Below are 27887 nucleotides of genomic sequence, written 5' to 3'. Positions count from 1 at the left end.
AAAGAAGAGACATCATGACGTGAAGAAAGGGGCACACAAAGTGCCTCTTTAGCTCGACCAGCCCTTGCTCATCTGGACGGCCTTCTCCCAGCGGCCGAAGCGCTGGGAAGCCTCGTCCTTGGAGATGGTGGGCTTGAAGATGGTGCGGCCCTCGAGGTTGACGTCCTTGAGCTCGTCGAAGCTCTTCCACACGCCCACGGCGAAGCCTGCCGCGATGGCCGCGCCAAGGGCCGTCGTCTCACGCATGCCGGGGCGGTTGACAGGGATACCGATGAGGTCGGACTGGGTCTGTTTTTTTTGGGGGGGTTGCAAGGGTCAGCCAGCCTGTTTCTTGGATCTTCTCCGCCGGGGAAGGGGAGAAATAAGGTGAGAGAGAGAGAAAAAGAGATGCTCGGATAAGGTCCGGTGACCGGGGGAGGGGGAGGGGTATGAAGAAGGAGGGGCATCTTTTTCTAATTCTTACCTGCATGACGAGATCCGAGTTGCACATGCCGCCGTCAACGGCGAGCTCCGTCAGGGCGGCGCCGCTGTCCTTCTCCATGGAGTCCAGGATGGCCTTGGTCTGGAAGCAGGTGGCCTCGAGGGTGGCGCGGGCGATGTGGCCGCGCTGGGTGTAGGCGGTGATGCCGAAGATGGTGCCGCGGGCGTCGTCGATCCAGTAGGGCGCGAAGAGGCCGCTGAAGGCCGTGACGAAGGTGCAGCCGCCGTTGTCCTCGACGGTCTCGGCGAGGGCGCTGAGCTTGGACGAGGACTCGATGAAGCCGAAGTTGTCGACGAGGAACTTGACGCTGGAGCCGGCGACGGCGATGCTGCCCTCGAGGGCGTACATGGTCTTGCCGGGGCCGAAGTCGAAGGCGACGGTGGTCAGCAGGCCGTGGGAGGAGATGACGGGCTTGGGGCCGATGTTGTAGAGCAGGAAGCAGCCGGTGCCGTACGTGTTCTTGGCGAGGCCGGCCGTGAAGCCCTTCTGCCCGACGAGGGCGGCGGACTGGTCGCCCAGGCAGCCGGTGATCTTGGTGCCGCTCAGCAGGGTGTTGTGCAGCGAGCCGTAGGCCTCGGGGTCCGAGGAGCGGACGATCTTGGCGAGCTTGACCTTCTTGGGGTCGACGCGGAACCAGTCGATGAGGTCCTCGTCGTACTGGAGCGTGTGGATGTTCATGAACATAGTGCGCGCGGCGTTGGACGGGTCCGAGACGTAGACGTCGCGGGCGATGCCGCCGTTGAGCTTGTAGACCAGCCAGGTGTCGATGGTGCCGAAGGCCAGGACGCCGCGCTCGTAGGCGTCCTTGACCTCGGGCACGTTCTCGAGGAGCCAGAGGAGCTTGCCGACGGAGGGGTACGTCGACAGGGGCAGGCCGCACCGCTGGGTAAGCTCGCTGGCGCCGAGGCGCTGCTTCAGGCGGCGCACGAGGTCCTTGGTGCGGGTATCGGTCCAGACGATGGCGTTGTACAGCGCCTTGCCGGTGGTCCGGTCCCAGAGCACGGTGGTCTCTCTCTGGTTGGTGATGCCGACGGCCTTGATCTGGTCGCGCGAGTGGCCCTGGGTCTCGAAGGTCTGGACGGCGCCGTCAATGCACTTCTCGACCGAGGAGACGAGCTCCTCGGGGTCATGCTCGTGCCAGCTGTCGCGAATCGCATTAGCCTTGCTGAAGATTCGAGATCACATTTTATTTTGTTTATTTTTTTTTTTGCGACCACAGGGGGAGCGCTCGTCGACTTACCCAGGCTGGGGGTAGATCTGCTTAAACTCCAGCTGGTGGGTAGCAATGACCTCGCCCTGGGGGTTGAAGATGAGGAAACGGGTGCTCGTGGTACCCTGGTCAATGGCACCGACGAAGGAGATGTTGGGGGCGGCGCCCCCGTTGACGGAAGTGGGAGACATGTTGGTATCGGAATCAGGTTTGAGTCGGATGGGAAGAAGAGACGAGAGCATTCAGAGACGGCGACGTGCGCGACCGAGGAGGAGGATGAGACGAATGGGAGAGGAGGAGGAGAGTTGGGTATCTCTTAGTTTGTTTGCGGAACGGGATGAAGAGAAGGAAGAGTGAGAGAGAGAGAGTGAGAGACAGAGGGACAACACGATGGGAGAGTGAGTTAAGTTAAGTTTCACGGGCTGGCAAAAATATTTGTAGGTGCCGCGCAGGCGGGAAACCCAGCTCCGCCCTCCGTCCTACCCATCTCCAACGCGACAAGACGGAGAAGGCAGAGTGAGGGTGAGGAGGAGGAGGGTGTGAAGAGAGACGGCGTGTCGGGTTAGCTCCCTCCACGGGGAAACGACAGCTTCCTCGAGGAGCTACCCCTCATTCCCATGCAGGTCTCCCTCCCCCCCCCTCCCCTCCTCTCCTCTACCCCATCCCCCAGATCGTGTGGAGATGACACGAGATGAGCACCAAGGAGCTGGACTCTTAGTTTCTGGTACAGATACAGGATCCGAGAAGAAGAAAAGAACCCGCCAGTCTGTCAAATGGGGAGGGGGGTGGAAGGAATGGGTGGGAGACCCCAGATGCAGCATCCTCAATACCGGGGGGGAGGGGGGAGGGAAGACACGCGAACGGGTTGAACGGAGTGGGCTCTGCCTCTTGACATGTGCTCACGAGGAAATTGTAGGAATCCACGACAAGGGACAGGCGGGGAATCCTTTCTGAAGGAAGAGCGAAGACGAACCGGGACGAGAGGAAGAGATAGAGAGGGACGAACGGGGTTGGCCGGCCGGAGGAGGATTCGGGGTCAAGGCACCGAGTTACGTCGGGCCACGGCTCGAGGTTGGCGAGCATCGTCGGCCATCATCAGCGAGGGAGAAGGAGAGAGAAAAAAGAGTGGAGGAGAGCGGGACGAGGTTACGGGGATTGAGAACAAGCCGGACGGCTGATGGCAGTGGTCCCCCCCCCCCTCTCTTCATCCGCCCCCCTTCACGATGGAGTTTGATGTCATTTCCCAGTGGCGCCGCGAACCGCAACGAGTTTCGGGCTGCGTCGGCGAAGTCGACCGGCGGCGCACGCGCGCGGTGGGTCCGGCCGTATGCCGGTCTTTACGTAGGTAAGTACTTTGTAGTGTACACCACTACTACCTGTACTCCTCCTGGCGGTCTCATCATCTCCAGTAGGGGGCCCGGAAGAGGTCCATGGCAATGGCCGGTGGCCCGAGGCTCTTGGAAGAAAGCGGGGTTTCCGGGCCTTGTCGCTCACTCGCGCGCTCTCTCTGTCTCTCTGGCATGCTACGCACGGGGTAGAGCCCCAAGAAGAGAAGGATGCGCCGGCGGTCCCATCCGCGGGGCGTGTCGTGTGCGTGTCATGTGTCTGTCTGCGCCGCTGGTTTGCCGCATCTTGATGCTTCTGTTACTGCTGCTGCTGCTGCTGTTATTTGCGCACGCGAGGACCGGCTAAAGGAACACGAAGCATGGAACATGGAACATGGAACGAGCAGCAGCAGTAGCACCGCCACCATCATCGTGCTTTCCGGTTGAGATTGTGGTCTGGACCGGACTGGACTCGCTCGACTGCTGTGCTGGATCCGGACGCGGCGGAAGGCAGACGGAGGACGGCAGACGGCGGACCGCGGACAAGGGATTCGGCGCCGGGGAACAGCCGGCCGACCAGCTTTCCTCGCCCTCAGCGCTTCCCAACCCCGACTGACAGGCAAAGACAAGCCGAGGGGGCGGCATGACAGTTTCGTCTTCAACGCTAGAAGCAATGGGCGAACATTGAATGAGACCAACAGTAAGTAGACCTCTTGAAGGACCAAAAAAAGACCCCCCCCCAAAAAACCACTTGCCGACCTGCCAAACCTGCCACCTTGCATGACATGTCCCATCTCCCCCGCCCTCGACTTCTGTTCCAAAACGGACAAGACCAACCAGTCATCATGTAAGTGGTGCATGTTAGCGTACACTACACACACGATTTTTTTCTTTCCCCCTCTGCCAGGTTGCACCAGCCCGCCCAGCCCCTTTCGTCTCATTTGTCCAATCTCGAGTAACCAACTGCGGGGGAAGGCCAAGAGTGTGTAAGAGAGAGAGAGAGACAGAGCTAGAGAGAGAGAGAGGCGAAAGTTGCATTGCATTACGAAAGGGCAAAAAGAACCAGGGATCACGGCTGCGGACTTGACAGGACAGGGAGGGGCGTCTTCCTTTTGCCTCTATGGAGGTATGCAAATACCTGACACGCTAGAAAGCAAGTAAGCGCTGCGTGACCGCGGACCGCAGACTAACATTGCCCCTCGGCTTGACGGGCATGCCGGACGGAGCTGGTCTTCGTACTGCAACTCTTCTGTCCTCTTTTCTTGCCCAAGTCATGGAAGGGGGGGGGGCGGGCAGGCGGCTCTGCTCTTCTCAACCGGTTTGCTGTGGGTGAGTTCACGTCATCGGTAGACACACGGTGATTTTCTTTTGTGTGGTTTTCTCCCCTATGTATTTTTTTTATTTTCATTTTTATTTTTTACCTTGGCTCAAAAACTGGATGGGGCAGACAACGAAAATTACGCCGAGGGAGGAGAGAAAAGAGAGACTCCCCCCCCCTCAAGAACAGAACTGTAAAATGGATTTGAAAAAAATAAAAATAAAAAGATAAATTAAAAACTTGGGTAAAAAGTGCGAATGGTTTCACGTTCGACCATGACGGGAAGCAGTCCGTTCTCTTCTTCCCGACAAGTACTTACCCGTTCTCCGTACCACCACTACAGCGACCAATGGTAGATGTACCCTTCGTATGCATGACGTTTTTTGCCGCGGTAGTTTCGGAGGGGGTGGTGGTGGTGGGATGGGCTGAGGGGTGTGTGTGTGTCTGCATGCGTAACAGAGTTACTAACCAAGGTAGCGTTGCCTGCACTACAACTACATATTTACACTGCCTGTACTCTGTACTCTGCACACTGCACTACCACCCATGCAACGTGCGTGTGTGTGGCTCGTCACTGTCAGATTTGGACACTCCACCTCGATGGACCCCTTGGCGCCCATCGCCCGGCCCCAGATGGTTTCCAGGGATGTATCATGGAAGAGGCAATCTTCCGATCTGATCAGTCAAGGTTCCGGAGTGAAAAGAGTCGCACTCTCGGCTTTAAATGGATGATGGGTGGAGAAGGGGGAGGAGGGTTCAAACTGGGACCGATGGGGGGGGGAGGGGAGGTCACACACTGGAAACGCTCACTCGACTGGGCTGGCTGGCTGGCTGGCGGGCAGACAGATAGACTCTGGGCCCTGCTGCGAAATGCAATTGCCGCGTACTGCTTTGCTTGACTGCAGATTTGATCTCCAAGCCTCTTTGGAAAAAGGTCATGAGACTTGGGCCAAACAACCAACCTGTTTCCTCTACCTTTTTTTTTCTTTCTCTCCCCCTCGTCCCCTTCCGTCCCTATCCCCCCGGGTGAGATGGCAAGCCTCAGGGAACAGGAAAACTGATGACCTCTCTCTCTCTCTCCCTCTCCTCAAGAGAATCGAGTTGCCTGCCTATACAGATGGATATACGGGAACAGGAATCAGCATCTCTGTTCCGAACCATCAAGTACTTCTTAGTGTGGACAACCTGAAAGGATTCAAAAGACCGGGGATCCATCCTCCCCCGTCATCCTCCTCCGCCCACGGAAGACGCACCGAAAAAACTTACCTTTTGAGTCCCACGGCGGTCCCCACGTCCTACAGGTATGTCCCACGACTTTCCAAACTCTTTGAACGACCGACAACCCAAGACGTTCTCCATCTTTTCTGGATCCCTCTCTTCCTTCCTCGCGCGCCTTCTTCATCTGGCCACGGCTCCGCCCTCTCCATCTTCATCATATCCATCCCACTCTGACACTCACTCCCCTCCCCCCCCTACCTACGTTACCATCCACACGTGGGAACCGCCCCAGAAGCTTACCTTGCCTCGAGGGAAAACCACATGCCCCCATGCGAAAAGGGGATGGGGAGAGGACCAAAAGGAGGGGGGAGAGAAAGCCGCGTCTCTGCATCTCCAAAAGGGGAAGCCTGCCAGTTCTATTAGTGGTGCGGAAGTGTGGAAGGGTGTCCTTTTTGCCTTTTCTCTTTCGTCTTCGTACCTCTACCTCGCGCAACCTTGTGCGCTTTCCCCCTTCCTCTGCCCGTGGACCGTGGATCGTTCGGCAAACAGATTGACAGACATACACACATACTGTACACACACACACGCACACATTCGCCCATCATACCTTGGCGAACCCCGGACAAACGATAACGGAAGGGATAGAAGGGGGGACGGGGGTTCCTTTGAATAAGCGGGGAAGCGAGAGGACGAAGGTCCAGAATTCCTCTCTCATAAACCTCGGCCGCCGTCCGGCAGACATATCTCGTTCATCTCGGCCGGCCTCCAACCTCATCTTCGGTGTAAGCCACCGAACTGCATCCATATTCCCCCCTCCCCATCTCGTCCCACCCTTTGGCCATCTCTTCCTCTTCAATTTCTCTTTTTCCCACTCACTCACTCACACACTGAGCGACTTTCCATCTCTCCCGCACCCACATCGTTCGACTTTTTTTCCTCCCGCCCTTCGTGTCCCTCATCTCGTGTGCGACCATCGTCTCCATCCCCAATCCTCATCTCTCCATCTCCCTCTCTCCGCGAGATCCGTATCACCGTAGCGTACCACGTAACCCGTTGTAGAACTCTCACGAGGTTTCCTATCACCGAGACGCTTTTGCTTGGCTCCTCCTCCTCCTCCTGATCCAATCCCGAATTGTCGGTCCCTCCCAAGAGTCCGGAATTGGAAAGAAGATAGACACTCACCCCCTTCCCTCTCAATCTCTCTTGTCGCTGGAAGGATCCGCCCGCCGGAGAACAAGGCGCCAGCGTGGAATCTCCCGGAGCACATCCTCTCGAATCGGTCGACGAAGGAAGAGAGGTCCACGTACCTAAACCACAAAAAGCTTTCGCACGCAACAAGCACTTGCAAGAGAACGTGATCCAGAATGGGTAAGCCTCAAGAAAAAGATTTCCCTTGCATTCGCCATACCTTGTAACTCCTCCTCCTTGCCCCTCCCCTTGTCGCCCTCTCCCCGGTTGGTTGTGTGAACCTCACCCCTCCCCCCTCTCCCAACTCTCGGTCCACGTCCCTCTCTCTCTCCTCTTTCCCCGTGAAAGCAGACCGCATCCCGGCGCACTGGTTGCAACGGTGTCCGGCCCCGTGGGAACACCACGAGCCCGTGGGGACCATAAGAAGATGCTTCTTCCCCATGGGTTGGGCGTGGGATGATATGCTGGCCAGACCTTCGCCTGTCTCCTTCCTCTCATCCTTCCATCACCATCGCCCCGCCTTCTGCTTCCTTTCTTCTCTCTCATCCCATCTTCATCAACCTTCTTTGGCTTTTCTGCCTTGACCCTCTCTTCCTCCCTCCTCCCTTCTCTCTCTCTCTCTCTCGCGTCCTCTCCTCGTCAGCTTCAAGTTATCGGTTCGTTTCTAATGGTCATCACTGTCCATACAGCGGAATCGGTGTCTGAGTCTTCATCTGTGGGAAAGCAACATATCCCGACCTTCAAGCACGACATGGGAGGCGAAGAGACCCACGAGGAGCACGCCGTCGGCAGCATGCTTCCCCCTCACCAGGAAGAGAAGCAGCTCGCTTGGGCCCGCATCCGAGAGAACCTCCAGGACGGCTTTTCTGAGTTTTTCGGAACCATGGTCCTCGTCCTCTTTGGTGACGGTGTTGTTGCCCAGGTTGTCCTGAGTAACAGCACCAAGGGTGACTACCAGAGTATCTCATGGGGCTGGGGGTAAGTGAAAGAAACCCTTGCAATCTCTCCGAGTCTTGTACACACGTACACACTCATAGTTCCATACGTGACTTCAACGTATGCGAAGCGTGCGTGGCAAGATGGAAAAACAGATGGGCTAACTCGATACTCCAGATTGGGCGTCATGCTCGGCGTCTACTGCAGCAAGAAATCCGGCGGCCATCTCAACCCGGCAGTGACACTCGCCAACTGCGTATACCGTGGCCACCCGTGGCGTAAATTCCCCATTTACTTCATTGGTCAGCTGCTGGGCGCCATGGCGGCGGCCTTCATTGTGTATGGCAACTACATCAAGGCCATCGACGCGTTCGAGGGCGGCGCCGGAATCCGCACCGTCGGAGGACCCAACTCAACGGCCGGCGTCTTTTGCACATACCCCGCCGAGTTCATGACGCGGACGGGCATGTTCTTTTCCGAAATCATCTCGTCGAGCATCCTCCAGTTCGTCATTTTCGCCCTCGCCGACCCCGCCAACGGAGCTGCCGGACCCTTCATGCCCCTGGCCCTCTTCTTCCTCATCTTCGGCATTGGCGCCTGCTGGGGTTGGGAGACGGGCTATGCCATCAACCTGGCGCGTGACTTTGGCCCCCGTCTGGTTTCGTACATTGTCGGATACGGTCCTGGTGTGTGGTCCGCCGGTGGATACTATTTCTGGGTAAGAAGAATCCTTCTGCCTCGGCCCCTGTTTTCCTTCGATGGAGCCGGTTGTCGTGTGTGGCGAAAAACTTTTACCGAGGCTTGTGGCTAACAAGAAACGATTGACAGATCCCTATGGTTGCCCCCTTTTTCGGAACCCTCCTTGGAGGCTTCCTGTACGACGTGTTCATGTACACGGGAGAGAGCCCTATCAACAGCCCCTACTTTGGCCTGACCCGTCTCTTCCGGCCCCGTCGGGACGTGTGGTCCAACACCTACAAGAACCGCTTGGACAAGGTGTAGGGGGGCCACAGCTATCTTCATGTGTTGCTGATTTGTTTGTGTGTGCGTGCATGAACGAGAGAAAGTCATTGTCATCATGAATGATGAAGACGATGAGTCAAAGTCCGACGTTGCCAAGGTCGTGAAGAGTGAGGAGTAAGGAAATCAAATTACGACGGATGATACCAAAAGAGGTTCGGAGGAAAGAGAAGGACGGGCGACGGACTCGAAAATGTGAACGAGACGGGGCTGAAAAGAGCTGAACTTCAGGGAGTCCTTTTGCTTCTCCTCACGCGTCGTGGATGAGAGCGAACGCGTTGGGTCTGACGGAAAGCAAACCAGAGAAAGAAAGCAGCAACATGAGAGAGAAACAATCTGCCTTACAGTGGAAAAATCCCTGGGGAAAAGCGAAAGAAGGTATTTTTCTCTTCTCGATATTTTCTGCGTCGCTGTTTGAGTTCGTCGATATGCTTCGGTGTTTGTCTTGTCCGTCTTGCTAGGTTGAAGCGTTGTGTCGAATATGGATGGGATTGGCGGTGTTTTGTTTCTTGTCTTGACTCTTTTGTTGTTTACTATCGGGAAGGGCAATCAGACTTGGTCTGGTTGTTGTTTATAACTGTCGTATTTTGGCAATGAACCACAAAGTTTTCCCATGCTCAAGAGCGTAGTCGTAAAGAGAGGGCGTCTATAGGTGATGATGCACGAAGCAAGAGAGAGCCAGCCAGCCAGCCCAGCCACCAAGAGCAGAAAAGACAGGCTTCCTTCTGCGTGTGTGATAAACTTACCAGGAGGCGCACCGGCAACACTTTAGTATATGTTCGTGAGTGAGGGCGCCCATTTGGGACCCCTTGGGAGAGAAAAGCCACTTCGCTGGAAGATTGTCACGACGCCCGAGGTGCGGGCCAGGCCTGGCGCCTTGGGAATTATTCCGTCGTGTCGGCGATTTTTCTCAAGGGGACCAGAAAAAGGGGGGACTGGCCGCATACACGGCACACCCACGCCGCCGGATTGCGCTTTCCAGACCCTGGACTGCCAGTGTAAGTCCAGTCGCGAAGCGCCGTTTGCACGCAATCAATCAATGACAGTCTGGGCTTGCAGCGGCTGGAACTGGGATTGCCTGAGTAGTGGCAGGCCAGAACACCAGTGAAGAGCCCCAAGGTGGTTCTCGAAGGGACCGGTTAGTGGTTTGCACGTTCTTTTTGGGAACGGCTAGAATCCAATAGTTGCGTGGATTCGGTATCGTGGTAGCAACGAGGCCGAATGGCCCCCAGTTCGCGGATCCCCAGTAGGGGCACCATTTCCCCGGTACCGATGGCGTTGTCAATGCTCTCACCTCGACCGTTGGCAGTGAACGGCATGCAATGTGCAGAGAAACGGCGACACAGCGGTACCGAGCTTGATTGGCCATACCGCAAAAGTCAGATTCCGGTGCGCGCGTCCGGTCGCACCCACCACCATTTCAATAAAGCTTCTCCTCCCCTCGCGAGTCACGCTGCATTTGCGCATTGAAACTTCGGACGGGCTTGGTAAGTTGTCAAGCTTTGTGCCAATTTGCACGGTCCGTCAATCGCACGCGCACTTTGCTACCCAAGTAGGGTGAGGGAGATGGGCAAAGTTGGGGACGGTCTCCTGTCGCCCGAACTTCTGTACACGCCAGGTTGGGGAGTAGGCGCGCATTGGACGGAGAGGCAAAGGGAGGTGATGACAAGGCCGGGTCGCTGCGTTGCAATGGCATCGGATGACCTCCCTCTGGACAGTTCGGAAGCAGATAGTGAGTGAGCATGACCTCTCTACCATGGAAGGTTGCGATGGATCGTGGCGGAGTCGAGTAGAGTTGGCGCTTCGTTGCGTGTCAGTCGAGGTGACCAGAGTTCCTGCACAGCGCAATGGACCGAAACGACAATAATGGACTGATGGCAGTGTTATGTGCCATAAGCTTTCGCCCAAGCTGACTCGTCGGATACCTGTCCCCGATTGTTGGTTGTTATTCAGGACTCAGAAGTCGGCAACCGTCGCGTGTCGCGAACGATTTAAGGTTGAGTCGGAGTGCTTCAAGAAGCGCGGGGTAGACGAGTGCGGCACACTCGAACAGCCAAGAGCCAGGAAGACGTTGGAGAAACGTCGTATTCGGGCTGCACCGTAGGCAGGATCACTCAGAACGGTTGGAGAGTTCGAAGGCCCAGATTGATTGACTTTGGGGATAACAATGCCAACGTCCTACTGTGTGAGATTGGCACTTTGACAGATACCATGAGTGGGGCGCAGCTGCAGTTGCGAGTTTCGAAACGCGACAAATCATCGAATCCATCAAACAGTGACTTGACCGGGTTCTTGAAAGTTGAGCGTAGCGCCGCGGGGTGTACATCGACTGTGGGATAACGTGTTTCGAGTGGCCTGGCATAACTCTTGGTTCTGCGTGCAGGGACGGGCTGGCGGCCGAAAGGAAGCCAAGTAAACAGGGAAGGCAGTTTTGCCACGTTGGAACAAATGACTGACTGCATCGTGACCTTCGGCGGACGGTGACGGCGGTGACGACGGTGACGGTGACGGACGGTGGGTATGTGCGTGTGGCGCGCGGGCGGGCGCGGGGTGGGCACGGGGTGCGGGTGCAACAACGGTGTCCCTACCGCAGGCGCATTCTCAGAGGGAGGGGTTCGAGTGCTGCGCCGGGTCCAGTATTCTGCACGTAGATGTACAAGATGGAACGAGGGTACAAGGCAGAGGTAGAGTGACTCGAAGAGATCGGATTTCGGATGTCAGCCTTTGAGTGGGCACGGGAATGCGATACAGGTAATAATCGAGTCAGGAGGGAAATGGCGGCGGGTTGAAGGCAGGTTTCCTTGACCTGGATGGCTCAGCGGGTGGTGGTGGTGGTGCTTGGTGGGATGTGTGAAGTTGACGGGACGCTTTGCTTAGCGCAAAGCAGAAGCGGTGGCGCTCGGCAGTGGTGGTGAATTGGCCGTCGGTCCCGGGAGCCAAAAACGGTGCGCGTTCGGGAGAGGAGGGCGGCCGGTTCTTAAGCTGAGCCAGATGTCTGGTCGAAAAGCCCTTCAGACAGCTTCAGACCCCTTCAGACCCCTTGAGTACGCTTGGGCAAGCCTCACGTCGGGCCTCAAGATGCAAAGTGAGGCGGGCCCAGAGTAATCAGACCCCGGCCAAAGGGCCGACATGTGAGGCTTGCGGAAGGAGAGCGACAGTTAGTGCCAACATGGCGTGGCGGCGGGTGGGCAAACATGCCACGATGGATACTTGGGAGGAGCCCAGGAAGAGAATTCAGACGCGGGCCATTGGCCGGGCCGATTGCTCGTGTTGGTCAGTCGGTCTGTCTGTATGTCTGTTTGTTTTGTCTACACTAGCATCTGTCTCTGTCTGTATCTTTTGCTGTTTGGTCCCTGATCAAACAGTGTGGTTAGCGTGTGTGTGTGTGTGTGTGTGTGTGTGTGTGTGTGTGTGTGTGTGTGTGTGTGTGTGTGTGTGTGGTGGTGCAGTTGGGTGCATGCGTGTCTCGAGATTCAGCAGGCAGCGGTGCTTTGGTGCTGATTCTGCAGACTGAGTGTGTACAATAGCATGTACCTATGCAAGGTGAGACGCCTGCTATGCTGTGCTCCGGGGTTTGCAGGCGGCTGGCTGTGGTCGCGGAACGGGAATACCGAGGCAGGGCGAGCTCAGAATTGCTGTGCGTAAAGTGCATGATGGAGGATTCAATGGGTCTCCAGATGGACAAACTGACCTGACTGTAAAAGGAGTGGGTCGGGGTTGCCTGTAACGGGGTATTGACCGAACCGGAGCCAATGGGATACCCAGGGGAATGCCAGCCCTGCCTTCCAGATTCTGAGAGAGAGATTCCGCACTTGCCCTCGGAGGTTTCCGCCGATCATGGCGAACCAGTGTCTCCAATTTATTCCATGTGGGGCCATCTGCCTTCGGTCCCCTATTGTTTTCTCCAATTCTTTCTTCAGTGTTCGGTCCTCCCAGCCGAAGCTGCCGAGGCAGGGGTGCCGTGGTCCACTGGGGGAATTGGCGGATACGGTTGTCTCATAAACACCGACAGGAACCCGACGCTGGGCCATGGTCTCGGCCTCCAAATACCGAATGACATTTTGAGGCTCTGACCGGAAACACCGCACGGATGGCATAGCGACGACTCACTCCCAAGCCGCCCCGGCCCCCCCCCTCGCCCCTCGACATTGGGGCCACTTCCCCATTCATTTCTCCATGGATCCGTCACTCAGTCACTCACCCACTCACTGCCCGCTTGCGTACAGGTACAGTACTACCCACCAGCTGCTAGCTCGGACTGGGCTCGGTGCCATGTTTTCCTATGCGGTCCATGATGTCAGACCCCGACTGGCCGACGATGCAAAAACGCGACGACGCGACAGGTAGCTTGGAGTCGCCCGGCACTGGACAAGCAATGATGGGGTCCAGCAAGTAGCCATCAACGAGTGCTATGGCGGCATTGATGTTCTGCAAGGTACCTACCTAGTGGCCTAGTGCACACAACAAGAAAGGGGGAGCTCGAGGGTGCTGTAGTACATCGTAGTGTATCTATCTGTGATGGTGAATGCCAGAAACAGACGCCAGCTGCCGGACCACGTGGGGGTGCGATCCAACCCAACCCAATCCAATCCAGTCCAGTCCAATCCGATGCGAGCCATGAGCCATGTCCGTCGCTACCAGCCAAACCTCGAGCTTTCTTCCACCTAGTCTGCAAGTCACCGGTGGCTGTCGTCTTGTCTTGCCTTGCCTTGCCTCTCATCTCCACGACAAGGTATCTCCGTACCGCCCCCGTCCCCCTTCCCGATCTACTTTTAGCCTCTTCTCTGCTTTGGCTTGTTTTCTGTCCCTTCTTTCTCCCCATAGAACCTCCCTCCCTCTCTCTCTACCTCCCCTACCTTACCCTACCCTGTCATAGGTACTCTCTACAAACGCGAGTTTACTGTTCCCGCCCTGCCCTGTCCAACGGAAGATTTTGCTCTCGACGAACGGCGCCATTCCTGCCTGAGCTCGGGGTGTCATTCCACGAATCGAAGCGCCCAGCTTGCGGTTGAGGCGGCCCAGCCCGAAGGAGCTCTTTCTTGCTTTTCTTTACTGTTTTTTTTTTCTCGCTCGTCGCCAACGGCCGGCCTCTGACACCTGCCGATCTACGTCCTCACTTCCTCCGGACCCTCTTAAGCATCGAGCTTCCGCTTCCTCTACCTTTTTTCCCTTTTATTCCCTCTCCTCCCTCCCCCTCCTCCTCCCCCTTCCTCTACTTTCCAACAGGATCATCATCACCTGTGACCCCTCCACCAATACAACAGCTACTACCATCACCGCAGACGTCCCACTCCACGCCGGGGGATTCGTCGACTTGCTGCTTGCCTTCCAACACAACACTCTCTCGTCCTTCTTCGGCCTCGGTCCAAATCTACCCCGAGTAAAAAGAGAAGAGAAGAGCGACCCATCCACAGCATGGCGTCCCGCTTCTCGAGCCTGAGAAGGCCCGTCGCCATCGCGGCCGTCGCCGCCACTGGTGGTGTCGTCGCCTACTCGACCTTTCTCAGCGGTCGCGGAGCTCACAGCTTCGACAAGCCGCTCGTTGAGCTGAAGCGCGACAGCCAGGGCAAGATCGTGCCGCCCTCGTTCCCCGCCACAAAGGATCGCGCCTCTCAGCTGGCCGACCTTCGCGCCCACAACTCAGATGACCACGAGTACGACCTGCTCGTTATTGGTGGCGGTGCTACCGGCACTGGTATTGCTCTCGATGCTGTTACCCGCGGCCTCAAGGTCGCTCTCGTCGAGCGCGATGACTTCTCCGCCGGAACCTCGTCCAAGAGCACCAAGCTCGTCCACGGCGGCGTCCGCTACCTCGAAAAGGCTGTCTGGAACCTCGACTACTCCCAGCTCGAGCTCGTCATGGAGGCTCTGCACGAGCGCAAGACCTTCCTCAACGTCGCCCCGCACCTGTCCTCGTCTCTGCCTATCCTCCTGCCCATCCAGAAGTGGTGGCAGACCCCCTACTTCTGGGCCGGCACCAAGGCCTACGATCTCCTCGCCGGTTCCCAGGGCCTTGAGAGCTCCTACTACGTTTCCACCAACAAGGCCCTTGAGGCTTTCCCCATGCTCCGCCGCGACAACATGGTTGGTGCTCTCGTCTACTACGACGGCCAGCACAACGACTCCCGCATGAACGTCTCCCTCGCCCTGACTGCTGCCTTCTACGGCGCAACCGTGCTTAACCACGTCGAGGTCACCTCTCTGGAAAAGAACCCCAACGGCAAGATCACTGGCGCCAAGGTCCGCGATGTCATGACCCCCGGCAGCGACTCTTTCACCGTCCGCGCAAAGGGTGTCATCAACGCTACCGGCCCCTTCGCTGACGCCGTCGAGCGTATGGACAACCCCGACCGCAAGCCTATTGTTGCCCCCGCCTCCGGCGCCCACATCATGCTGCCTGGCGATATCTGCCCCAACGGAATCGGTCTTCTCGATGCTGCCACCTCAGACGGTCGCGTCATTTTCGTGCTGCCTTGGCAAGGATACACGCTCGCGGGAACCACGGACAATGCTGCCCCCGTCGAGCGCGAGCCCATCGCCCGCGAGGATGACATCAAGTTCATCCTCAAGGAAGTCAACAAGCTCATCACCCCCGAATCTGCCCTGTCCCGCTCTGATGTTCTCGCCGCCTGGTCTGGTAAGTTTTTGGAGTTTTCTTCTTCCCATGCTCCGTTTTGAATCCACGGATAAATCTAACAGCCCTTTCCAGGAATCCGCCCCTTAGTCAAGGACCCCAACGCCAAGAACACCGAGTCCCTCGTCCGCTCCCACCTCGTCACCGTCTCCGACTCCGGCCTTCTTACATGCGCTGGCGGCAAGTGGACCACCTACCGCCAGATGGCCGAGGATGCTGTCGACGAGGCCATCAAGACCTTCAAGCTCGAGCCCAAGCCCGTTACCCTTCCGGATATCTCCGGTGCTGGCCTCCCCGCCTTCACCACCACTGGCAAGTGCATCACCACCAACGTGCCCCTCGTCGGCGCCCACGGCTTCTCCAAGCACCTGCCCGCCCACCTTAGCTCGCAGTTCTCCCTCGATGCCGACGTTGCCAACCACCTGGCTCACAACTACGGTGACCGCGCCTGGTCGGTTGCTGCTTTCTCTTCCGAGCGCATCCTGCCCAACTTCCCCTTCGTCGTCGGCGAGATCCGTCACGGTGTCCGCGCCGAGGCTGCCTTGACCGCCACCGACCTGATCTCCCGCCGCACCCGTCTCGCCTTCTTGGATGCCGAGTCTGCCCTCCGCGCCCTGCCCCGCGTCATTGACGTCATGGCCGAGGAGCTCGGCTGGAACGAGGCTCGCAAGGACAAGGAGTGGACCGAGACGGTCCACTTTCTCCAGTCTATGGGTCTGTCGGCAGACAAGCTCAACGTCACGCGCAAGGAGGTTCTCAGCAGCGGCGGCGCCAAGTCTGGGTACGCCCCCAAGTCCCAGATCGCCGCCACCGCTAGCGGCTTCAAGACGGCCGGCCTGGTGGGCGACATTCAGGCCCCCGGTGCTCTGGCAACAACAAGAAACGTCACCGAGGCATGAGTTTGCATCGGGCCGTGTCTCGTTCTCTTTTCTTTTTTATTCTTTCCTTTATCTATAATGATATGTTCGCGAGAGAGTGGGAGCATTTTGGCCCAGAGAGGGGGAAAAGCAAAGCAGTTGGATACTGTAGTGAGCCAATCGCTCCGTGTGTTATTCTGGATTGACAGGCGGAGGGCAATACCTAGATAGAACGGGTATGGCGTATTGGGGGTTATTCCTTTTTTTGAGACCATGTGTACGAAATCTTTTCATCTGTTCTACCTTTTATCTCTTTTTTTCTCTCTTACGATATGCATCCGCATGGCATCAGCGCTGGAAGATCCGAACTCCGAGAGAGGAGAGATACGGATATCCTTCCCCCCGCATAGATGGCATCGACCACTGAATACCAAAGATATCACAAACATGTCTCATTTTATTTCGTGAATTCTAATGCGCCTTTACGCTAACACATTGAAGGATTGCTCTGTCAACCTACTTACTCGTCATTACAATATCTTGATATGATCTATACATGGTTACGTGCACTGGTCCTCTATGACGTCGATAGACAGATACTGACTCGTGCGCGTGGTGTCATGGGGAAAATCAAAAGAGACAAAAAAACAGGATTCTAACTCATGCGCTTGGTGGCAAACGGCCGTCAAGATCATGTGCACCGGGTATCACGACTCATACGTCTCTCTCATCCCCCTCCATCGTTTTGTTTGGCCGTCCTTCAGCCGTCCTTCTTCTTGGCGGGCATGACGCGCCACTGGTCCTCGATCTTCAGGCCGTAGCCCTCGGCGATGTCGCACCCGCCGCGGCCCCACTTGAGCTCGAAGATCTTGCGGCCCGCGCCGACGAGCACCTCAAAGGCCTCGGCGAAGCCCTCCGGGTCGTAGTAATAGGGCTCGCCCGCGCCGCCGTGCTGGCTTTTCTGCCACGAGTTGCGGTTGTGGTCACTGTCGCGGTACTTGTAGTTGGTCATGTCGAAGCCGACGTCGGCGACCGCGCGGAAGTAGTCTGCGCCGGCGGGCGTGGTGCCGGCGGGCGTGGCTGTGGCGTTTGTCGGCCGCTTCCCTTCGTCCCGCCCCTCGTTGTCGGACCTCTTATCGGGCGCGGGAGGGTTCGGGTCGACGAATCTGGGTTCCGTGCCCGGGACCCTGTAAAGCACGGCCAGGTCTTCGAGGTGGGTTGAAACGTCGTTGATCAGCCCGGCTCGTCGGTGCTTCATGGACCAGCCGTCCATGGTCAGCCGGGCGTTCATGTCGCAGTCGGTCGCGTAGTAGGGGATCAGGGAGTCCCAGCCCCCGATGGCGTCCATGGCGTCGCGGTTCACGAGCGTCAGGTGGTCGTACTGGTACCAGCGGAACCCCCAGCGCTCGCCCCTCGCCAGCGTCGTGTTTAGATCGCGCAGGCAGTTCTCGTATATGGTGCGGTAGCCCGGCTGCCCCGCGGCGGCGGGCCGGGCGCCCTCATTGCGGTCGGCGTCGTCGTAGTACTCCCAGGCGCGGTCGCCGGGGCGGTGGCGGTCGTCAGGCCCGTCCTCAAAGGAGAAGACGAGGACATCTTGGTGGGAGTAGAAGTAGTAGGGCCAGCCGTTGGCGTGGGCCTCGTGGAGAAAGGTGTTCTGCATCTGCGAGAAGGAGAGCAGGGCCGGGGCCTGCAGGACGTTGACGCCGAGGCGGCGGAGGGTGGTGTGGTTGAGGTAAAAGGGGTTCTGCAGCGTGAGGTTGCCGCGGGCGTTGGCAAACTGCACGCCCGTGTTCTCTAGGACGTAGATGCCCGAGGCGGGCCAGCCGGCGGTGATGTAGCTGACGACGCACTGGAGCAGGATGGGCCACTGCCGCGAGAAGCCGATGAACAGCGGCGGCGGGCGGTCGAGGCCGTAGGTTTTGTGGAGGTCGGGCCGGGGCACATTGTGTGCGGGGATCGGGGGCGGCGGGGAATCGGTGTTGGCGAGGAGCGGGAAGGGGTCGATGACGGGCGGCGGGGTGTATTTCGGCGCGGGTTTGTAAACGGGCGTCTGTTCGAAAAGGGGCTTCGGGTTCGGCTTGGGTTTCGGATTCGGATCCGCCTTTATCGGAGAGTCTGGCGACGACGACGACGACGACGACGACGACGGGTGCTCGCCATCCGCGGTCTTTGCGTGGTAAGGGAGGCTGAAGAGCGAGTCGGTGTTGGCGATGCTCTCGTGGAAGCGGACGAGGACGGCGGCGAGGGCGATGAGGGCGACGATGGGGATCACGACCCGCAGGCGCAAGTTGAGGGCCATAGTCTGCGCGTGTCTATCTGCGTCTCTTGCGTATCTGGAGGAAAGTCGATGTTTGTGAGGCTCTTGCGGAAAGGCTTGAATCAGCGCATCGCGGTGCGAATTAGGCGCGGTTGAGCTCGGCGAGACTGCACCAGCTGTTCGAAGGAGGCGACATTGACATTGACGGTGACAATGACAGTGACATGGACGTTGTCGAAAGGAGGGAGTGAGAGTAAGGAATGTTTCGGGGTCACTCAGGTTGTGGTATTTGTGTGTATGCGGCTAACGGGTGCTGGGTGCTGGGCTGGGGTGGCTGCCCTGGCGCTGCCGTGTAGCCGCTCCCATTTCCACGCTTCTCGCATTTTCGCATTCCAACGGCAACAAGTGGCCATCGATATCATGCAGCCTCCTTGCTCGTTTTGGTTCGGGTGTCGTGTGGATGGGGACAGACAAGGGATTTTTTTGGGGGGAGGGATACAGGGGACGGAATCGAAGGAAGGAGCTAGATCCAAGCTCATGACGCTAGTCTCGGAATGGCTTAATGCGGACGGGAAGGTTGATTTGTGTGTCGCCCAGCTTGTGAGGGTCCACAATCCCATGCTAGGTAAAGCGTAGACCAATCAGGAAGAAGAGGAGAACTGGGCTTGGTGGGGTTCTTCAGCTTTGTTCCGTACGGAAACCTTGCCTTAATGGAAGCACCGCACTGGGTGGAAGCGTCTACAGCCCTGCTACCGTCGCCTACAGTCAGCACGATCGAACATGAACGTATGTTCCAGCGACCGTATATCATAGATATCTAGGGTTGCTTGAAGATGGTTGTTGGCAACGGCTTATCGAGCCCTAGGCCCCTTGTTGTAGATTTCAGTTTCACTTATCAAGGTCCACTGAACTGCGTCACGGTCTAATGAAGCACTGTTTGCCGCTGTCCTCTGGGAACATCATCTCTTGGACGCTTGCTCAGGCCTTGAAGCGCGCATGGTCTAGAATCCGGTGACATAGGAGAAACCCGTGGTGCCGCTGGCTTCTTTGGAAATCTCATAGCACCACGCAATTACCTGCACGGAGACCCTAGTAGTGGCAGTGATACTGTTGCACCTCATACTCGGTCCTAGCAACACCACTGTTGCAGAGTGAGCGACGATATAATATGGAAGATGGCGTGTTTCTGACAACGGTGATAGATGTGCCATGATCTGCTTGTCATCTTACATCAACACTGCGTTGTTTCTTGCAACGAACTCATCGGTGGGAGCCGAGTATTCTGAGTGCACAGGCAACTTGATGTATGGGAGAGCGTGCTATTTCGGGTCCACCTGCAATTGGTAGGACTGGGAGAAGCTGTAAACTTTGACTGGTGTACAATAACTTCAATTGTCTTTGTTTCTTTACCAACTTCTTGATGGAGATGGCGGTAGTGGTTTCAAGCCGATTGTACGTTTTATACTGACGAGTGTCGCCGTCTCGAAAGAAGAAGCTGTTTGCAACGTAACGGTACACTGATGTTCTCAATTGTCTCACATCCGCAGTCTTGGAACATTCTCGCGGCCTCGCTGCTGTGTATCGTGACAAGCACGCTGAGTGGTCGTGATACTAGCAGTTCTCATCTGGCCAAGCCCAGAAATTCAGAACCCCGTGAAACTCCTCAGCCGATCCTCCCTGCTCTAAGTGCATGAAATCCGGATCCTCTTGCCCAAAACGTGTTGACCATGAATAACCGTCTATTCCTACATGAAGACAAAGTCTACTACGATCAGCGATTGCTCGTTAGTGACGAACTAAACCCAACGAATTAACAGGTACGAATGTCTCTCGGAACTGGAGCGGGGTTCCTCGGGCAAGACTAGAATGGTATCGATACTCTGCTGGTCGAGCACAGGCAGAGACGGAAACGGAAGCTGGGTACATTGCTCTTGTCGTTCGAGTCTCAGCGCTGGCTGACCCAGCAGTTGAACCGTCTCTCCACTTCCCCGACTTTAGTGTTAGCAAGCCTCTCTACGTCCTTAATCATCTCGTTTTAATACCGAATTCAGAGTTCCTGGTTGGATAGAGGGTCTCTGGGCTTTCTGTTCTGGAGCGACTTGAGGAAAATGTTATCAACAACAGAGGGTTCGGGGTAGACTGCGAGCCACTCAATGGTCTTCGCAAATGCTTCGTTAGAGATCGGATAATAAACAGTCTGGAATAGCATGAAGTCCCAGCAGTAAGGGTGATTGTGACCGCCATCATGGTCGGCAATTGAATGACATGTGCTGTCTCACGGCGCGTTGAGTTTCAGGATTCCGAATGAAGCGAGACTCTGGCTTAACTATTGCCATGTCGATTGGCCGGAAGGCCGCCATCGATTCTTGTCTACGCTTGGATTTGCTCTTCTTGGCGAACAATCTAACCTCACGTCCTTCTCCATGCCTTCCACAAGGACCTCGACTAACAAAACGAGGATTTAGAGCTGTTTTGTGTGCCTGCTAGAACACGTTGAGGCTACGAAAGGAGCCTTTACTTATATCTTGCCGCCAGAGTTGAAGGGCTTAACAAAGATGCATCTTTCGTCGTTTCAGGGGCGAGAGGATAGGAAACCCCGGATTAAGGACAGTACCCCGGCAAGAAGGCAAAAAGTAAAGAAAGTGATGGTGAATGTGAAGTTGGAGAGATTGGGGTAGGATAAAATTGGGGGTTTGGTGGGTTGACTCCAACTTCATCGGATAAACTAAGGATCGGCCATTCCAAGTTACGTAATACGAAAAAGGGGACCTGCTTTACCCCGCCACAAAGCGCATTGGGCCGGCTCACCCCGCTACAGAGCGAAGTCTCCCCCCGAACATCGGGACGGCCGATTACGCCATTCCAGCTCTCCAGACGGGAATGGGTCTTGACGCGCCGACAAGCAATCAGCGTCTGCCAATTTTCGGAGCATCGTCTGGTCTGCTTGAGTCCTGAGAGAGGGTTGGTCAACTCGATCCTCCGTGCCGCTCCGATTTGGATTTCTCATCAATTGGGGTCCTCTCTCCTACGTCCATGAACTCTTTCGTCCTCCCTCTCTTCCGGTCGCGCATCACGACCAGCAGCAGCACCGCCAGAAGAGCCTTCCACTCCTCCACCATGTCCCTCAGCAGCAAGATCAAGCCCGCGGCCCGAGTTGCCGGCCGGCGACAGGATGTCTGGTGTGTACTACCGAGCTCCGGCCCTTGTTTCTGAGGGCCGGGAGACAGACACAGCACAGTCACTGCGACTGACGCACAGAGCGACCTGTAAAGAGACGTTTGCTAATTGTCATGTCTAGGTCCATCATCAACGAGGCTGCGGCCGCCTCGCCTAAGCAGCCCATCGTGAACATGGGCCAGGGTTTCTTTGGCTACAACCCACCCGACTTCATTCTCAACGCCGCCAAGCAGGCGCTGGACCGTGTCGAGTGCAACCAGTACAGTCCTACCAAGGGTCGCCCGAGGTTGAGGAAGGCCATTGCAGACGCCTACTCGCCGCACTGGGGCCGCAAGCTGGACCCGGAGACTGAGGTCACCATTACCACTGGCGCAAACGAGGGTAAGATCCGATTCACGAGCCAGAAGGGGAGCGGCCACGACGTGAGGACGCCGGGCTAATAGCGCACCAGGCATGCTCAGCGCCTTCATGGCTTTCATCGAGCCCGGCGACGAGGTCATTGTTTTTGAGCCCTTTTTCGACCAGTAAGCCAGCCCGAGTCCGGAGCGCCCTCCGTGATGGGAGTCAAAGCCATGCTGATTCCAGATTAGGTACATCAGCAACATCGAGATGCCCGGCGGCAAGATCACCTACGTTCCTCTGCATCCTCCCACGGACGGTGCCACGACGACGTCATCCGCCGCCAACTGGACCATCGACTTTGAGGAGCTCGAGCGTGCCATCACGCCCAAGACCAAGATGATCGTCCTCAACACACCGCGTTCGTTCTTGTCCCCCGTTTCAGTGTCGCTTGCTTTACATCCCGCTGACTCTCACCGGCCTAGACAACCCCGTCGGCAAGGTCTTCTCCAAGGACGAGCTCCAGAAGATCGGCGACCTTTGCGTCAAGAACGAGATCATCATTCTTTCCGACGAGGTCTACGACCGCCTGTACTACGTCCCCTTCACGAGGATCGCCACCCTGTCCCCCGAGATTGAGCGCCTGACCATCACCGTCGGGTCCGCGGGCAAGAACTTTTACGCCACGGGGTGGCGTGTCGGCTGGCTCATGGGCCCCGCCGAGCTCATCCAGCACGTCTCGGCCGCCCACACCCGCATCTGCTACTCTTCCGTGTCGCCTCTGCAAGAGGCATGCGCTGTCGGTACGTGATCGCCAAACTCGCACATCCCCATTCAACCCATCCAAACAAGGATGAGAGAAACGAAACTAACAAACGTCAAAAGGGTTCGAGCAAGCCGAGAAGGAGGGCTTCTGGGACGAGACGATCAAGGACATGAAGGGCAAGATGGACCGGTTCAACGAGGTCTGGGGGGAGCTCGGCATGCCCTACTCGGAGCCCGAGGGCGGCTACTTCGTCCTCGTCAACATGGCCAAGGTCAAGTTGCCCGAAGACTACCCCTTCCCGCCCCACGTCGCCAGCCGCCCGCGCGACTTCAAGCTCGCTTGGTTCCTCATCCAAGAGGTCGGCGTCGCCGCCATTCCGCCCACCGAGTTCTACACCGACCCCAACGCCCACATCGCTGAGGACTACATTCGCTTCGCCGTCTGCAAGGAGGACGAGGTACTCGAGACCGCCAAGGAGCGCCTCCGCGGGCTGAAGAAGTACATCCAGGAATAAATATAGTGTGTGTGAGGGGTGCTTAGATCAAGAGAGCTTGTGACATTTATCAAGCGATGGCCTGAATCATCTTGTTCAAAAGAAAAGAGTAAATAGACAAAACCAGGAGCTACAGATATACCGAACTCGCACTTCTTTGACAACACCGACCCGTCTGTATCAGTCCCCGTCCCCCTTTGTGTTAGTTTCCAACTTGTCGAGTCAAGCAACTCACGCCCACGCCCTAGGTAGAGACAATCGTGTCGACCCCATCCACACAACCTTCAGGCAATCCATGCAATCTTTCGGTATCGGTCCACTCCCCTTCGGACATCGCATCCACTTACGAATTCGCCCGAAGGTCGGTCTTCTTATTAAACCAACTCAAGACACCATGCACGACCCCTCTTACGTACGTTTCCCTCCTCTTTCATCTCTTCACATAAAAGGCTCATTGTCGACCTGGCTTAGCAACTCACTTCATGCCCAGAAAGTCTTCAGAAACCCTGACTTCCCCCCACGGCACGTTTTTATTCCCAATAGTATAGACCCTTCACCATGAAAGTCTTTGTTGTCTTCGCACATCCCGAGCCTCGCTCCCTCACCGGCAGCCTGCTCCGTGTCACGGTCGACGAACTCGAGGCCCAGGGCCACGAGGTCCGGGTCTCAGACCTGTACGCAATGAAGTGGAAGCCCCAGCTCGACCGCGACGACTTCCCCCAGCACCCCGCCGAGGAGCCTCTCAGCCTTACCACAGCATCAGCAGCCGCTGCGGCATCTGATTCGCACACAGAAGACGTCAAGCGCGAACAGGAGAAGCTCCTGTGGGCTGACGCCATCATTTTCCAGTTCCCGCTGTGGTGGTACTCTATGCCGGCTATATTAAAGGGCTGGGTAGACCGGGTCTTCACGTCGGGCTTTGGATACGGCCTGGGCGAGTATAACGAAAAGCACTGGGGCGATCGATACGGAGAAGGGAGGTTGAAGGGAAAGCGCGCGATGCTCATCGTCACGGTTGGAGCCTCGAGCCAGCAATATTCTGCCCGTGGCATCGCTGGCCCCATTGAGGACCTTCTCTTCCCGATAACTCACGGGATGCTCTTCTACACCGGCGTCGATGTTCTCCCGTCATACCTCTACTGGATGGCCTACCGATCGAACGATGAGGCTTTCCAGGCGGCGGCAGACGAGCTCCGTCAGAGGCTGCGCGATCTGCCCGTCACCGAACCCATTCCCTACCGACACCAGAACGCTGGGGACTATGAGATCCCGTCGCTGCTCTTGAAGCCGGGGCTGGAGAACAGTTCAGATTCGGGGTTCTCTCTGCACAGGCGCACGACCAATGAGTGATGGGGATAACTCTGGTAAATGGTGGTCTTTTCTTTATTGATAGGGAGGTCAACCGTGGGGGTTAGATTCAGTTACAAGTAACTCCGTTGTCCAGTTCACCCATAACTGACGACGGGGTCATGTGAGAAGCTCAAAAGATCATAGAGCGGAGTGTCATTCCGTCTCTTTCCATCAACATGCGACGAGCGCATCGACTCATGACTATTTTCACAAGCTCTGTCCGTCTTCCACTCAATCCCACAAGACGGTTTGCCTCAGACGTATTGGGCCCTGCGTCTACTGTTTACATAAACCAAAAGGATCAGCAGACATTATTGTTGCCCTTCCAGTTGGACGATGATCCGCCCAGATTCCGGGGCGAGCCGGTGGTTCCAAAAAAAGAAATCCAAAACACCCCCCCTCCCCCAGCGCTATTCCTTTCTCAGTGGATAGATAAGTCAAACTTTTTATGATGTTATTCGTCGATTTACAGGTCCAATGTCGCTTTCGCTTTCGGCATCGTGTTGGGAGTCGCGCATGGACGTCGAAGCCCCAGTCCTCTCGCATTTTGGTGCTATCGCCAATGTTCCGGCTTACAAATAATTTGCATGTTGCAGTCGTCATCCGTCCCGACGGACGAATTTCCCGGACGGAGCGCCTACGTTTAGTTGAGCCCTGTCGAAGTTGTATGAAACCGGAGATCTGCCTGAGACTGTCGACTCCAGAACCTTACACCCCTCCTTATCTAAGTCACAATACAAGCTGTGTACAACCTGGCGAATACACAAGGAGACTGCGCGAACAGGTAATGGCATACAACTTTTGATAATCAAACGGCTGAACATATCTTAAAATGCCTAAACATCAGCACTTGTAATGTCGGTTGAAGACCTCGAAGATAGAGCTATCCTTGCATCGGTCACAGAAACTATTGACCCCCCCCCCCCCCCCCCCCCCCAGTCAACGATATTTGGCCCTTTTTTTGTTAGCTATCGAGCTGAAAGAATTTGGATTACCGGGCTGTACCGATACCCATGTTACCGTGGTCTTGTTCGGCCCAGAACGGTGAGGCTGCACAGAAATAATAACACCTTTGGCTGGACTGGCATTCGGAGAAAGCAACTCGTGATTCGTCAACAAAATGTGTCACGAATATAAACGCGTTGGATAGCACCCTATCCATGGTCTTCCAGCACTGCCGATCAGGGGGCGGAAGACCTTCCTCAGAAGCTCGAGGCAGGCGTTCACAATCAAGTCATTGATCTCCGTAAAGAGCAGACTGCATCTCAACGAAAGCCAATCTAGGCGATGACAGCTTCTTTTGAGCAGCGCTGACATCAGTACAAGCCCATCTAGGTCGTGACGCCAGGATAACCTCACCTGCGTGTTCCCAACAACACGCCCACCCCCTTTCTTCAGTTCAATAAGTCAGACTACCCACTTTTCGGCACCCCCCCCATTTCGGCACCCCAAAAATGCCTCAAATGCCTCATCACCAGAACATACCCCTCAACTTTCAACATCAACAACATTTTCTATACTTATGCGAATAACCTCATTTTTTCCTCAGAGCTTCTTTTCAACCTTATGGGCCAGTATACCGAAGATGAAGTCAATCAGGCCCTTGACGCAATAACCAACGGCATGCCCATTAAGAGGGCTGGTCAGGTGTATGGCATCCCAAGATCAACACTTCAGTATCGGATTAAGGGCACTCAACCAAGGTCAATTGCCTTTTCTGACCTGCAGAGACTTTCTGTTAGTCAGGAGGCTAAACTGGCTGAATGGGTTCGCATTCAGCATGCCCTTGGTGTTGCCCCAACCCATCTGCAAGTGAGGCTATTCGCAGAAAGGATCCTCCATGCCATGGGGGATACAGAGCCTATAGGAAAAGGCTGGATCCAAGCCTTCTTGAAGAGGAATCCATCAGTCAAGGTCCAGAGAAGTCGCCCTATCGATTCTAGGCGTGTTAATGGGGCATCTACTGAGGTCATCAGGGACTGGTTCAAACTACTCGCCATACCAGAGATCACCAGCATCAAACCAGCTAATAGATACAACATGGATGAGACTGGTATCCTTGAGGGCCAGGGATCTAATGGGCTGGTGCTGGGCATGTCTGAGACGAAGTCTGTACGTAAGAAACAGCCTGGATCAAGGGCATGGGTATCCATCATCGAATGCATCTCTGCCCTGGGCCATGTTCTGAATCCCCTCGTTATCTATAAGGGCAAGGCAGTCCAGCAGCAGTGGTTTCCTCTAGACCTTGGCCCTTATGAAGGATGGCAATTCACTGCAACGGAGAATGGATGGACTTCAGATGCCACTGCAGTTGAATGGCTGCAGAAGGTCTTCATCCCTCAGACTCTTCCTCAGGGCAAGGAGGTCAGGCTGCTGATCATGGATGGACATGGGAGTCATACAACGACTGACTTTATGTGGTTATGCTATATAAACAACATCCATCTATTGTTCTTACCGCCACATACCTCCCATGTCCTCCAGCCACTTGATCAGTCAGTCTTCAGCCCTGTCAAGGCAGCCTATAGGAAGGAGCTTGGATACCTTGGTCAGTGGAATGATTCAACTGTTGTAGGCAAGAGGAACTTTATAGGCTGTTATCAGAAGGCTCGTACTGCAGGTATGACGATGCAGAACATTAGAAGTGGTTGGAAATGGACAGGGTTATGGCCTGTCTCTATGGCGAAGCCTCTGATGAGCTCCCTACTGCTCCCATCAACACCAGCAGCATCAGGATCATCTGATCAGGTCAGCAAAGGGCAGTCTGGAGGCAAGGAAGCTGAAGGATGGGTATCTGCGTCATCTGCAGTGGCATGGTCGACGCCAAGGAAGATGAAGGATCTAGCTGGGCAGTTGAAGCTATTCACAGAGCTGGAGAATGATGCCTTTACTCAACGCCTTCTATTCAGGAAGGTAAAAAAAGGCTTCAGCGAGCAGGCATATGAGCTGGCAAATACCCAGCAGAAACTGGAGCTTCTGCAGGCCCAAGTCACCAATACTGCAGTAAGGAAAAGAAGGGCAGTCCAGCTGGATCCTAACACTAAGTTCGCCAACATCAAAGACATCCAGCAGGCGCAACTTAAGGCTGGGGAAAAAGAGGATGATGCAGCCGAATCCAGCGACTCTGAATACCCTAGTGAAGCTGAAAGCTGTATTGTTGTTGCATCTAGAAGAAGTCAATGATTAATTGAAGTCGACGAGTATGATGGGAATAGCTTCATTTTTGGGGTGCCGAAATGGGGGGGGTGCCGAAAAGTGGGTAGTCTGACTTAGGCCTACGTATAGCCGAATGCACTGGTTAGGTAGCGGAGTTGGACG

At 56.0% G+C, this 27887-nt stretch overlaps 6 protein-coding genes across 6 annotated transcripts; 4 read left to right on the top strand and 2 right to left on the bottom strand.

Moving 5' to 3' along the window:
* Positions 1-48: 48 nt before the first annotated feature.
* Positions 49-1933, bottom strand: CH63R_10737 (Glycerol kinase; the record flags this gene model as incomplete). Its single annotated transcript, XM_018305711.1, has 3 exons — positions 49-288; positions 464-1646; positions 1722-1933. The coding sequence occupies 3 exons, from the start codon at positions 1931-1933 to the stop codon at positions 49-51; spliced, it is 1635 nt and encodes a 544-aa protein (XP_018155135.1).
* Positions 1934-6916: 4983 nt separating this feature from the next.
* CH63R_10736 (MIP family channel protein) lies at positions 6917-8678 on the top strand (the record flags this gene model as incomplete). The annotated part of the gene is made up of 4 exons (XM_018305710.1): positions 6917-6920; positions 7430-7718; positions 7854-8394; positions 8505-8678. 4 exons carry the CDS (start codon positions 6917-6919, stop codon positions 8676-8678), a joined length of 1008 nt encoding a protein of 335 aa, XP_018155134.1.
* A 5433-nt stretch (positions 8679-14111) lies between these two features.
* CH63R_10735 (Glycerol-3-phosphate dehydrogenase) lies at positions 14112-16229 on the top strand (the record flags this gene model as incomplete). Its single annotated transcript, XM_018305709.1, has 2 exons — positions 14112-15333; positions 15406-16229. 2 exons carry the CDS (start codon positions 14112-14114, stop codon positions 16227-16229), a joined length of 2046 nt encoding a protein of 681 aa, XP_018155133.1.
* Positions 16230-16947: 718 nt separating this feature from the next.
* Positions 16948-18486, bottom strand: CH63R_10734 (uncharacterized protein; the record flags this gene model as incomplete). The annotated part of the gene is made up of 1 exon (XM_018305708.1): positions 16948-18486. One exon carries the CDS (start codon positions 18484-18486, stop codon positions 16948-16950), a length of 1539 nt encoding a protein of 512 aa, XP_018155132.1.
* A 2991-nt stretch (positions 18487-21477) lies between these two features.
* Positions 21478-23240, top strand: CH63R_10733 (Aminotransferase class I and II; the record flags this gene model as incomplete). Its single annotated transcript, XM_018305707.1, has 6 exons — positions 21478-21623; positions 21743-22002; positions 22073-22145; positions 22212-22381; positions 22446-22763; positions 22846-23240. 6 exons carry the CDS (start codon positions 21478-21480, stop codon positions 23238-23240), a joined length of 1362 nt encoding a protein of 453 aa, XP_018155131.1.
* A 537-nt stretch (positions 23241-23777) lies between these two features.
* Positions 23778-24569, top strand: CH63R_10732 (uncharacterized protein; the record flags this gene model as incomplete). Its single annotated transcript, XM_018305706.1, has 1 exon — positions 23778-24569. The coding sequence occupies one exon, from the start codon at positions 23778-23780 to the stop codon at positions 24567-24569; it is 792 nt and encodes a 263-aa protein (XP_018155130.1).
* Between the last annotated feature and the right edge of the window lie 3318 nt (positions 24570-27887).

The sequence above is a fragment of the Colletotrichum higginsianum genome, assembly GCF_001672515.1.
Source record: "Colletotrichum higginsianum IMI 349063 chromosome 7 map unlocalized unitig_7, whole genome shotgun sequence".
Classification (NCBI taxonomy): Eukaryota; Fungi; Ascomycota; class Sordariomycetes; order Glomerellales; family Glomerellaceae; genus Colletotrichum; species Colletotrichum higginsianum.
Note: the sequence above shows the minus strand (reverse complement) of the source record. Positions and strands in the feature narration are given on the sequence as shown.